The sequence below is a fragment of the Salvelinus fontinalis genome, unplaced genomic scaffold (genome assembly GCF_029448725.1).
Source record: "Salvelinus fontinalis isolate EN_2023a unplaced genomic scaffold, ASM2944872v1 scaffold_0001, whole genome shotgun sequence".
Lineage (NCBI taxonomy): Eukaryota > Metazoa > Chordata > Actinopteri > Salmoniformes > Salmonidae > Salvelinus > Salvelinus fontinalis.
Genome location: NW_026600210.1, coordinates 1,176,883 through 1,190,366, shown reverse-complemented (window position 1 = coordinate 1,190,366; position 13,484 = coordinate 1,176,883). Strand labels below are relative to the sequence as shown.

Sequence of the window (13,484 nt, the reverse complement as noted above, 5' to 3'; positions counted from 1 at the left end):
CTGTGTTGAGTAGTGAGTGTATGGTATAGTACTACTGTGTTGAGTAGTGAGTGTATGGTATAGTACTACTGTGTTGAGTAGTGCGTGTATGGTATAGTACTAGTGTGTTGAGTAGTGAGTGTATGGTATAGTACTACTGTGTTGAGTAGTGAGTGTATGGTATAGTACTACTGTGTTGAGTAGTGAGTGTATGGTATAGTACTACTTTGGGGAGTAGTGAGTGTGTGGTATAGTACTACTGTGGGGAGTAGTGAGTGTATGGTATAGTACTACTGTGGGGAGTGTATGGTATAATACTACTGTGTTGAGTAGTGAGTGAATGGTATAGTACTACTGTGTTGAGTAGTGAGTGTATGGTATAGTACTACTGTGTTGAGTGTATGGTGCAGTACTCTTGATAGACACTAGATGGGATATGGTGATAAGTTAGTTGTCTAGGCATGTCTTTGGATGGAGTCACGGCAGTATTGACTTTTTCAAGCTGTCTCCAGTTGTTTGCTGATGTTGTCCGAAGCTCATGTATATTTACAACAACACACAACATTGGAAGAAGATTACATGGTAGGAAAAATATAGGCTGTATCTTGTACACAAAGACAAATACAGGATGTATCTTGTACACAAAGACAAATACAGGATGTATCTTGTACACAAAGACAAATACAGGATGTATCTTGTACACAAAGACAAATACAGGATGTATCTTGTACACAAAGACAAATACAGGATGTATCCAAAAGTTGTCCGGAATCCAACACCTCTTTTCAGGTAAATTATTTGATTTGTATTTACGAAATGAATCAGAACCAAAAATGAAATGTTATTTGCTATCGGAAACTGATTTTCTTTGTCTTAGATGGGCAAGGTGCATTATGGGAGCAGGGTGACGATGCTCAACAGGCCTATAATTTTCTGTCGTCCTTTTTTTCCCATCCAATTTACTCTTTCAGTCATTTATTTTTTATATTGATATATAAATATTTTTCAAGTAATGAAATAGCCCAATGTCTCCTTGTTATAGTTGTAACAATACAAGGTTTTATCCCCGTGGCCTTATATTTTCCACTGCTATTAAGGGACCTCACATCTTCCTGTTCTGTCATTCTGTTTTTTATTAAATTATTTTTCAATTTAGCTTTCATCCAAATAGGCCAACGGCAATACAGCTATTCAGGTATATTTAAATCCCAATCTGAACAGCGCGCAATTCATAGTTCTGACCGAAAACTCGTCATATTCTGTGGTATGTTCACCTCTCCAGACCTGTTAGGGGAAACTGACGAGAATGGGGTCAGAGAGAAGTTTAGGTTGGCATAACAATGAATTAAACATCAGTATCTAAATTATTGATATTCTTCGGGGGTGGCAGGCGAACACGGAGCCCTTATGTCTCTTAATCCATGACTGATGAAAGGATGGGAGAGGCTCTCCGCGCGTTCACACAAACCCTCCCCGTCGCTCTGTTACTGACCGCGGGAGCGCGCAGTGGACCGCTCTTCTTCTCGATCACTTTTGCGAGAAGAAAACAGCCTCCGGAACGCACCGCATCGTCCTACACAGAGAAACAATGTTTCCTCCACCGCCCACCTTCACCGTTCTCACCGCGGAGAAAAGTCCCGTTAAAGGATTTACTATGGAAGACGGTAGTTGTTTTGCTCACTAATCTGTGTCATAAAGAGGATATAATCCAAGGTGCCCTGCTAGGATAAACTGCGAGGATTGGGAATTAATATCGGACAGGTAAGGATAAAAAAAAGTGGACTGGAGATGATTATCTATTTTACACATTATGACACAAATATTATTGTAATTATGCTGTAATGTGTGGACTAGATAGATCATTATCAAATGTAAGCCTATAAAATCAATCTATCCATTTGAGGTCTATAATTCCGGTTTCATAAAGTCTCATCAGGAAAAAAACATCAACGTAAATAGTTTTCTGTATTTTACCACAATTGTTGGATATTTAGTTCAGAATGAACTATAATTAATTGGATTAAACTTCAGAGGTTGAAATGACATCAAGCAATCCCCGTCGCCGATCTGTTTCAGCACCAAGGACAGCCAGGCACTCCTCTGGTGCGCTCGGCAGTTTGCGCCAAAGCTCTCTTGCATCATTAGCAAGCCTCGCACGCTGGCACTGTTATGTGAATTAAAAAAAGAGAAAATCACCAAAACCACTCTCTCATAGTCAAAGTTTGAAGACGTGAAATTGTAGCTAAACGAATTTATCTGAGTTCGGGAATTTGGTCGTCCTAAACATGGTAAAAGTTGTAAGGTTAAATCAATCACACTAATCAACGTTGTATTGTAAACTCGTTCCATAGATGTTTGTTGTTGTTGACTGTATTTATATTTATTTAGCATCTCTGAGACACAGCCTTTATATCCCTAGTTTACTCACGGTGTCCCATATTCTCTCTGAGACACAGCCTATCCCTAGTTTACTCACTGTGTCCCATATTCTCTCTGAGACACAGCCTAGCCCTAGTTGACTCACTGTGTCCCATATTCTCTCTGAGACACAGCCTATCCCTAGTTTACTCACTGTGTCCCATATTCTCTCTGAGACACAGCCTAGCCCTAGTTTACTCACTGTGTCCCATATTCTCTCTGAGACACAGCCTATCCCTAGTTTACTCACTGTGTCCCATATTCTCTCTGAGACACAGCCTAGCCCTAGTTTACTCACTGTGTCCCATATTCTCTCTGAGACACAGCCTAGCCCTAGTTTACTCACTGTGTCCCATATTCTCTCTGAGACACAGCCTATCCCTAGTTTACTCACTGTGTCCCATATTCTCTCTGAGACACAGCCTAGCCCTAGTTTACTCACTGTGTCCCATATTCTCTCTCAGACACAGCCTAGCCCTAGTTTACTCACTGTGTCCCATATTCTCTCTGAGACACAGCCTATCCCTAGTTTACTCACTGTGTCCCATATTCCCAGAGATATAATATGGTTGTACTCTGTACTCGTAATGCAACAGGATGTATCAGTGTATTCTGCTCAGGATTCATTCTGTGTCTAACATTATGGCTACCTTTCTAGTTCTGTTATAGATGAGCAGAATAAATCATTGTCTATGGTAAAAGGTACATTTCCTGAAGATAATCTGTGTGTTCCCGTGTGATAATGAATAAATAAATTTAATGAACATCCTTTTGTCTTCTTCTCAGTTGGTGAAAATGGCGTCATGGCGGCTGGTCAGTCTCCTGGCGGTGTGGACTGTTGTGTTGGGTCTGGCTCAGTGTTGCCCAGAACCCTGTAGCTGTCTGGATAAATACGCCCACCAGTTCGCTGACTGCGCCTACAAAGACCTGCTGCTGGTGCCCGTAGGTCTCCCATTTAACGTCACCACCCTCTCGCTCTCCGCCAACAAGATCAAACTCCTGAAGGCCAAGAGCTTTAGTAACGTCACCCAGGTGTGTTCCTGTGTGAATGTGTTCCTGTGTGAATGTGGTCCTGTGTGGCTTAGTTGGTAGAGCAATGCCAAGGACCGTGGGTTCGATTCTTGCTGGGGCCACCCATTTTTAAAAGTGTCTCTGCTAAATATTATATTACTGGTGTAGTGAAAGACAGATTTGAATGAGTAAAGTCTTGTTCTTCAGGTGACCTCCCTATGGCTGGCCCACAACGAGATTGTGACCATGGAGAGGGACACTCTGGCCCCGTTGATCCAGCTGCGAAACCTGGATCTCAGCTACAACAAGATCATCAGCTTCCCCTGGGAGGACCTGGCCAACCTCACCGCTCTTCAGCTGCTCAAGATGAACAACAATGAGATGATCAACCTCCCTAAAGATGCCTTCTCCACTCTCAAAGACCTGAGGTCCCTGAGGATCAACAACAACAGGTTCACTACCATCGTCCAGGGGACCTTCACCTCGCTGAGCTCCATGTCACACCTTCAGATCTACAACAACCCTTTCACCTGCTCCTGCAGTCTGGAGTGGCTGAGAGACTGGATCACGGAGTCTAAGATCTCTGTCCCAGAGCAGGACTCTATCGTCTGCGAGGCCCCAGAGCATCTGCAAGGGGCCCTGGTGACCAAGATGCCCAAACTGGACTGCAAGGCTCCGACGGTGTCCATCACCTATCAGCCCAACCTGGACAACACTGAGCTATACGAAGGGTTTATGGTGATCCTCAATTGTGAGACCAAGGGAAACCCCAAACCAGAGGTCAGCTGGGAGGTAGTGAACGCAGGGAACCAGAAGTTCACATTCAGTTTGCCCTCTGAGGTCAGCGAGAAAAGCGACTCACCAATCAACGATAAAACTACCAACGGCCGGTTCTTGGTCTTCCAGAACGGCACTCTGATCATCCCCCGTATGAGCAAGAAGGAGGATGGGAACTACAGCTGCTCAGCTGTCAACGATCTCGGTAAAGCAAACAGCACAGCGAAGGTAGTAGTGGCGGGCACCAAGAAACAAGCCATTAACTCCATGCTGGACACCACAGTAGATAAGATCCTCCGTCCGTCCGGTGGAAACAAGCCGGGGCCTAAGATGACCAACCAGATCATCAACTGGCCCAAGTCCGACTCTGAGAAGACCAAGAACGTTCCAACTGGGTCGTCTGTTAAACACGCCGATGGCTCAGTGCAGGCTGGCGAGGGCTCAGAGGAGCTGCCGTTTACCAGTAAGTGTGGGGTCAGCGATGGCACACAGTACATCTCCAACCACGCGTTCAACCTCAGTCTGGACCAGCTGAAGCAGTACACCTTTGATTTCGGCGTCATCGCGTTGGAAGTATCCGAGACCGAGGCCAAAGTGCAGCTCAATCCTCTGCAGCTCCCCAACAGTAAGAACAACCTTCATCTCAGCCACAATGAGAACCTCGAGACCGTCAACAAAGAACCGTTCAGCCTCTATCAAGCCTCAACCAAAACAGACCCTCTGGACATGCTCTATCTGTGTTTTAACACTGGTAACGGACACTCTGTGGTGCAGTGGTCCCGGATAGAGGAAGGGATCAACGCCTATAAGTTCCAGGGTCTACAACCAGGCACTAACTACACCCTGTGTCTGACCTACGGAGGGCAGGACTGTCAGGTCCAGGTAGTCTTCACAACCAGGAAGAAGATTCCTTCTCTGTTGATCATAGTGATGGTTAGTACCTTCCTGTTGGTGCTGGCTACAGTCCCTCTGCTGGGAGCCACCTGCTGTCATCTCTTATACAAGTACCAGGGAAAGACTTATAAACTGATCATGAAGGCGGCGCAGAAGAACCCAGATCCGATGGAGAAACAAATGGTCGGAGGTGATTTTGACCCCCGGGCGTCGTTTGTCGAATTGGAAAAGAATTTCAACCCGAGTGAAATGGAGGACGGAGAGGACGGAGAGGACGGAGAGGACGCCGACGGGGAGGAGGTGGAGGGGAGCATCGTTACCGAGTCCATTCCAGGTTCTACGTCTAAATTCGAGGTGGGCTCTGAGTACAGCGATAGATTACCGTTGGGGGCGGAGGCGGTGAATATCTCTGAAGACGGAAACGGTAATTACAAAGAGCCAAGTCGTTGAGCAGAGCTGTGTGATGCTACTGGGGGGGGAGGGGAGGGGGGGGGGGTAAAATAGTTACTGTCAACTACATTTTAAACTAAGTAACTCACCTATCATTATTTCACGTAAATATGATAGCCCTGATGAAGGTGGATGGCTCATTTTACCTCAGAACGTAAGCGATCAGTTATAACCCAAATAAGAGACTGTCAAAATGAACAGTTGAGCAGTAAAACGAATGGTATTGTATATATAAAACTTACAACGTTCCTCTTACAGTAACAACAGTGCAAGCACAGTTTTTCTACAGTTAAAACAGACCTCTGCTAACTGCTGAACAGCGTACCTTATTGAGATGTCCCCTTCATGCAGGGCGTAGGCTAGCCGAAAGAGTGGTGCGCTTTACGCGAGCATCAGTTTCGACAGGTTGCGGCGCTGAACAACACAGGCGCGCCTCAACGCGTCCGCCTCGTTGCGTACACGCACCGTTATTTTAATTGTTCTGTGAGATTATCAAAAAGAGAGAGGGGGGGGGGGGGAAATCACTTGATGTTGTCAAGGCATGTGCTGTGTCTGGGCTCAAACCCAGGTCACTATCAACTGATGTTGTTTAATGTACTGTGGGGCTCTTCGAGATATGTGTGACTTTAAAAAACAAACGGGTACATCCACGGCATGTCACACAGACGACGTATTTTCTTCATGTGTGGTTTTAATTAGCGTAGACTATAGGACTTTAGATATTCTCAGTGTCGATATGTGATGTAAAAAAAAAAAAAAACAGTAAAATTGAACGATTCTCTTTTTTTATTAAAGTATAGCTAAATGAACCCGTCTACAGTATCATTAACTGAGGCGTCAAGGAGCGTCTCGTTCCTGTGAATGTCCTGTCGTTTTATGCATAGTGAGTTTTTTGGTGAGCTATACTGTTCAAACGATGTTGTACAAATATGCCCCGATCTTTCAAGATTTTTGATATGATTTTATGTACGTGAAATTAATAAAATATCCCAAAACAATTTTTAAATTCTCCTATTTCCTGTCATTGAGTCAGAAAACTGTTTTCAACTTCATTTTAACTCGACGGGATAAGGTTTGGTACTTGTGTGACTCAACACTGCTGTGAATTAAACAATAAAATAAGGTTTATATAGGGATTGGGCGTTGGCCGTGATTTGTAGTGACCGCCTGTTAGCGGTCTATCCACCTAAAGCTGGTTTTCTATTATAGGGAGGTACGGAAACATTGTCTGTGGTTGTTATATTTCTTACTGATATTACGGAGCTGTAGCGAGAACAAATGCATGTGTTGGATAAGCGTCGCAAACGGTTCTAAATTATACGATTCTGGACTGCTTTAGTTTCCCTTCAATTGTAAAAAAAAAAAAAGAAAAGTGATTGACACAAATAGCCTTTAGAATTTATTTATGGACAGAATGATATACCTACATTTTTTGTGCATCAACATAATATAGCGCTGCTTTTGACCAAACTCACTTTTCATTACCGCATCACGGGAAATGGACTGTCCTGCAGGCTGCAGCAGAATAACGGCCGAGCGCTACTCTTCTCTTTCTTCTCACGGTAGGCTATGAAGCTGACACAATCACACCAAGTATTCTTATTACTAATCTTCATTCATTTATATCACTAATGTTTTCTTTCCCGATTACATACAATTACACTCCTTCCGCATGATTGATTCGTTAAATAGCCTATATTGAAATGTTATAACGATAGGCTACGAACAGGTGCGTAATTGTTCACATAAACATCACCATATGGGAAAAATAATCTTTCAAAACATCAGTATATATTGCTAATAATTTGCTAAAATATATTTACTATCGAACGTTTCCTGAAAAGCAACATGACAAACATATGTATTTCCTAACGAAACGAAATTATTTTTGTTTTACTTGACACATAAATCAACACGGAAATCGTTCGTCATCTTTCGTTTTAATTTCATGTTAATCATACCATAAATGTATTTATTTCATTCAAAAGCTACTCGAGTCACTGTCACAATATGCCGCAACACACAAAGAGAATAAGTAGATGATCCTGCACACATAACATTGAAGCTACATTTTCACAACTATAAATTGACAAAAATAACAATCCAAAACAATATCAGCGGAATTATAGTAGAGATATTTTATAAGAGGTGCAAGGTGAACTACAGCAAAGAGGTCAAGTAAACAGTTTCATCTGTCTACATTTTAATCACAATTTCATACATTTTCAACATAGATATTAGTTATTAGCCTGGAATCAGAACAGAATTGTACCGTTTTGGAACAATTCAGTTTGGCTTCCAGCATACAATAGATATTTACACCAGTCAGTGTAACATTGAAAATTAACAGCTACTATATAATCTTCCATTACAGAGCAGTCTGTATATTAATAAATAGTCACATTCTAACCCACGTATACATGGTCAAACTAGCCTGGATTCCAAGATGATAAGTTCTGTTTCCAGTGGTGAAATGGAGTGTATCAGTTAGGCTTCCAGGCTATGGTCAGAGAGGAGTTCAGTGTCACGCTACCTTTCCTGCTAGACTAGAGATTCTGTCGGGGCGTCAGAGCGAACAAAGAGACAGACAACGCACATCCAGGTTGATCCCACTGTGTAGCACTACCTTGGACCAGGGCTGATAAGTAGTGCACTATATAGGAACTAACTAAGGTGCCATTTAGGACACAAGCCCTAGACAGGTAGCCACTCAGAAGACAGACTTCCCGAGGCACTGAGCTAGAAGGTCTACCACGTTTACATCTAATCTTTCCATTTTCTAAACAAATCAGAGATCATTGATTGATTGGTTCAATGGGAAACTTGCATGAAAAACAGAGGCAAGCGCACAAAACTCAAGTCAGAATACCTACGGCCCTAAGTGCACTTACTTGAACGAATGCAGTCAGATCAATGCATAGACATATAATACTATAGTTATATTCTGCCCACGAGCCATCCATACACCAGTTATAATCTGCCCACGAGCCATCCATACACCAACAAAGGCCATTCCAATTCAGTCAATTCTGCTAGTAAAATTAAACTCTAAATCCAATTTTCCCTCATTGAAAAGCAATGGAAGGAAATGTGTATTTTAAAAGGGGCAGTATGAGCTCTGCCATTTCCTTGTTTCTAACAGTGACAAAACAAGCGGAGTAGAGAAGCATTAAACCATGTGACCTACCTGTTATGTACGGTACCTACTGACGTGGAACTGATGCACACACACTACATGTTAAGGGTTTTACATTTATATACATTGTAAAATAATTTGTCTGTAATGTCTTTATCGTTATGTCAGACCCCAGTTAGACTAGCTGTCTCCATGGTATCAGACCCCAGTTAGACTAGCTGTCTCCATGGTATCAGACCCCAGTTAGACTAGCTGTCTCCATGGTATCAGACCCCAGTTAGACTAGCTGTCTCCATGGTATCAGACCCCAGTTAGACTAGCTGTCTCCATGGTATCAGACCCCATTAAGACTAGCTGTCTCCATGGTATCAGACCACATTAAGACTAGCTGTCTCCATGGTATCAGACCCCATTAAGACTAGCTGTCTCCATGGCATCAGACCCCAGTTACACTAGCTGTCTCCATGGTATCAGACCCCAGTTAGACTAGCTGTCTCCATGGTATCAGACCCCAGTTAGACTAGCTGTCTCCATGGTATCAGACCCCAGTTAGACTAGCTGTCTCCATGGTATCAGACCCCAGTAAGACTAGCTGTCTCCATGGCATCAGACCCCAGTTAGACTAGCTGTCTCCATGGCATCAGACCCCAGTTAGACTAGCTGTCTCCATGGTATCAGACCCCAGTTAGACTAGCTGTCTCCATGGTATCAGACCCCAGTTAGACTAGCTGTCTCCATGGTATCAGACCCCAGTAAGACTAGCTGTCTCCATGGTATCAGACCCCAGTAAGACTAGCTGTCTCCATGGTATCAGACCCCATTAAGACTAGCTGTCTCCATGGTATCAGACCCCAGTTAGACTAGCTGTCTCCATGGCATCAGACCCCAGTTACACTAGCTGTCTCCATGGCATCAGACCCCAGTTAGACTAGCTGTCTCCATGGCATCAGACCCCAGTTAGACTAGCTGTCTCCATGGTATCAGACCCCAGTTAGACTAGCTGTCTCCATGGTATCAGACCCCAGTTAGACTAGCTGTCTCCATGGTATCAGACCCCAGTTAGACTAGCTGTCTCCATGGCATCAGACCCCAGTTAGACTAGCTGTCTCCGTGGTATCAGACTCCAGTTAGACTAGCTGTCTCCATGGCATCAGACCCCAGTTAGACTAGCTGTCTCCATGGTATCAGACCCCAGTTAGACTAGCTGTCTCCATGGCATCAGACCCCAGTTAGACTAGCTGTCTCCATGGTATCAGACCCCAGTTAGACTAGCTGTCTCCATGGTATCAGACCCCAGTTAGACTAGCTGTCTCCATCTGCGTCGGCTAATGGGGATCATAATAAATCTAAACCGTGTAAACCACTGTGAAATATCTTTAAGAAGCAAAAATCTTGTTTGAGGCTGGTGTACAAAACCAAAACTTAAGATCGGGAAGCATAGAAATAGCACACAGAACAGAGCTACCACTTCTTAGACTGGCTTTCAATGCGAATGACAGATCTATGACTCACAATTCTACGGGAATTAGGTCAGGTCACCCAAAAAGTGACATAATGCGGCTTTAAATTTCAGTTTGCTTCCTGAATTGGAATGGAATTGACCCCAAGCCTGGGAGACAGCTTCAGTCTCAGTTAGTCGCTGCCTCCGTTTCCTTCCCTGCCTCCGTGTTTCCTGCCTCCTTCTTGATCCCCTCCTTTGCAGCCCAGTTGAGTGTTCCGTTGAAGAAGCTCTCGCTGCTCTGACGCTGAAAGTGCTTCCTGGAGCCCACCAGCGAGGGGTTGTTGACCAGGGTGTAGAGGAGCTGCCAGTGGCCCCGTGCCCGTTTAGAGATGGATACCTTATGCTGCGGCTTCTTCTCTTGATTGACTAGCTGGATGCCTGGGGGAGAGACACACAGAGAGTATCTATATGGTTCACAGAATGAGTAGACAGACACAGAGATGTTCAGACAGACACAGAGATGTTCACAGACAGACACAGAGATGTTCACAGACAGACACAGAGATGTTCACAGACAGACACAGAGATGTTCACAGACAGACACAGAGATGTTCACAGACAGACACAGAGATGTTCACAGACAGACACAGAGATGTTCACAGACAGACACAGAGATGTTCACAGACAGACACAGAGATGTTCAGACAGACACAGAGATGTTCACAGACAGACACAGAGATGTTCACAGACAGACACAGAGATGTTCAGACAGACACAGAGATGTTCAGACAGACACAGAGATGTTCAGACAGACACAGAGATGTTCAGACAGACACAGAGATGTTCAGACAGAGATGTTCAGACAGACACAGAGATGTTCACAGACAGACACAGAGATGTTCAGATAGACACAGAGATGTTCACAGATAGACACAGAGATGTTCACAGACAGACACAGAGATGTTCACAGACAGACACAGAGATGTTCAGATAGACACAGAGATGTTTAGACAGACACAGAGATGTTTACAGATAGACAAAGAGATGTTCAGATAGACACAGAGATGTTCAGATAGACACAGAGATGTTTAGACAGACACAGAGATGTTTAGACAGACACAGAGATGTTCAGATAGACACAGAGATGTTTAGACAGACACAGAGATGTTCACAGACAGACACAGAGATGTTCACAGACAGACACAGAGATGTTCACAGATAGACACAGAGATGTTCAGACAGACACAGAGATGTTCAGACAGAGATGTTCAGACAGACACAGAGATGTTCAGACAGAGATGTTCAGACAGACACAGAGATGTTCAGATAGACACAGAGATGTTCAGACAGACACAGAGATGTTCAGACAGACACAGAGGTGTTCAGACAGACACAGAGATGTTCAGACAGACACAGAGATGTTCAGACAGAGATGTTCAGACAGACACAGAGATGTTCAGACAGACACAGAGATGTTCAGACAGACACAGAGATGTTCACAAACAGACACAGAGGCGTTCAGACAGACACAGATCTTATAACTTCATTTAGGAGAACCTGTCTTTTGGGTTACAGCATTTGGAAGCTGGCCAGTAGGGAGCTACACAATTACAATACCCGGAAAAAAGCAATAACGCAAAGCAATCCTATTGTAATCCTGTCAGCTATAGCAGCAGCAAGGTAGGACCATATTGAGCTGAACATTAACACGCTGTGTGAGTCTCAAATGGGACCCTATTCCCTATAGAGTGCGATAAGGGTCTCTGGTCTATATGAGTGCACTATATAGGCAATAGGGTGCTATTTGGAACTCAGCCTCTGAATTCTCCCTCTGGGCCCCATAAATATGAACCAGTCTATTACAGCAGACCATCTGTGTAACCAACAGCTCTAGGCATCATCTCTGCAATACAACAGATGATCACTGATGATGATGAGGATGACAACCACGCATTACAGTCAACGTAGAGACACGCAGGAACGCAACGGCAGATCCTTTGTTGGTTTGTTGCACTCTACATTACCCAGACATCCTACTGAATAAAAACTCTACATTACCCAGACATTCTACTGAATAAAAACTCTACATTACCAAGACATCCTACTGAATAAAAACTATGCATTACCCAGACATCCTACTGAATAAAAACTCTACATTACCCAGACATCCTACTGAATAAAAACTCTACATTACCAAGACATCCTACTGAATAAAAACTCTACATTACCAAGACATCCTACTGAATAAAAACTATGCATTACCCAGACATCCTACTGAATAAAAACTCTACATTACCCAGACATTCTACTGAATAAAAACTATGCATTACCCAGACATCCTACTGAATAAAAACTCTACATTACCCAGACATCCTACTGAATAAAAACTATGCATTACCCAGACATCCTACTGAATAAAAACTCTACATTACCCAGACATTCTACTGAATAAAAACTATGCATTACCCAGACATCCTACTGAATAAAAACTCTACATTACCCAGACATCCTACTGAATAAAAACTATGCATTACCCAGACATCCTACTGAATAAAAATTATACATTACCAAGACATCCTACTGAATAAAAACTACATTACCCAGACATCCTACGGAATAAAAACTATACATTACCCAGACATCCTACTGAATAAAAATAAAATACCTCCATGGTGGAATCCTATACTACATATTAATACCATGGTGGAATCCTATACTACATATTAATACCTCCATGGTGGAATCCTATACTACATATTAATACCTCCATGGTGGAATCCTATACTACATATTAATACCTCCATGGTGGAATCCTATACTACATATTAATACCATGGTGGAATCCTATACTACATATTAATACCTCCATGGTGGAATCCTATACTACATATTAATACCTCCATGGTGGAATCCTATACTACATATTAATACCTCCATGGTGGAATCCTATACTACATATTAATACCATGGTGGAATCCTATACTACATATTAATACCATGGTGGAATCCTATACTACATATTAATACCTCCATGGTGGAATCCTATACTACATATTAATACCATGGTGGAATCCTATACTACATATTAATACCATGGTGGAATCCTATACTACATATTAATACCTCCATGGTGGAATCCTATACTACATATTAATACCATGGTGGAATCCTATACTACATATTAGTACCATGGTGGAATCCTATACTACATATTAATACCTCCATGGTGGAATCCTATACTACATATTAATACCTCCATGGTGGAATCCTATACTACATATTAATACCATGGTGGAATCCTATACTACATTTTAATACCTCCATGGTGGAATCCTATACTACATATTAATACCTCCATGGTGGAATCCTATACTACAT

General features: G+C 42.9%; 2 protein-coding genes across 2 annotated transcripts in view; one reads left to right on the top strand and one right to left on the bottom strand.

Moving 5' to 3' along the window:
• Positions 1–1,486: 1,486 nt before the first annotated feature.
• On the top strand, positions 1,487–6,527 carry LOC129841800 (immunoglobulin superfamily containing leucine-rich repeat protein 2-like). The gene is made up of 3 exons (XM_055910020.1): positions 1,487–1,740; positions 3,184–3,429; positions 3,616–6,527. The coding sequence occupies exons 2-3, from the start codon at positions 3,193–3,195 to the stop codon at positions 5,527–5,529; spliced, it is 2,151 nt and encodes a 716-aa protein (XP_055765995.1). The 5' UTR covers positions 1,487–1,740; positions 3,184–3,192; the 3' UTR covers positions 5,530–6,527.
• A 923-nt stretch (positions 6,528–7,450) lies between these two features.
• Positions 7,451–13,484, bottom strand: part of LOC129841801 (receptor for retinol uptake stra6-like) — a 113,096-nt gene continuing 107,062 nt past the window's right edge. The window contains exon 17 of the mRNA XM_055910022.1: positions 7,451–10,544. Coding sequence (XP_055765997.1) covers positions 10,294–10,544 — 251 coding nt within the window. The 3' untranslated portion in view covers positions 7,451–10,293. The remainder of the gene's footprint in view (positions 10,545–13,484) is intronic.

Coding starts and splice junctions, on each gene's coding strand:
- LOC129841800 (XM_055910020.1), top strand. CDS start 3,193: ATGGCGTCATGGCGGCTGGTCAGTCTCCTGGCGGTGTGGACTGTTGTG. Junction 3,430..3,615: donor GCTTTAGTAACGTCACCCAG/GTGTGTTCCTGT, acceptor CTTGTTCTTCAG/GTGACCTCCCTATGGCTGGC.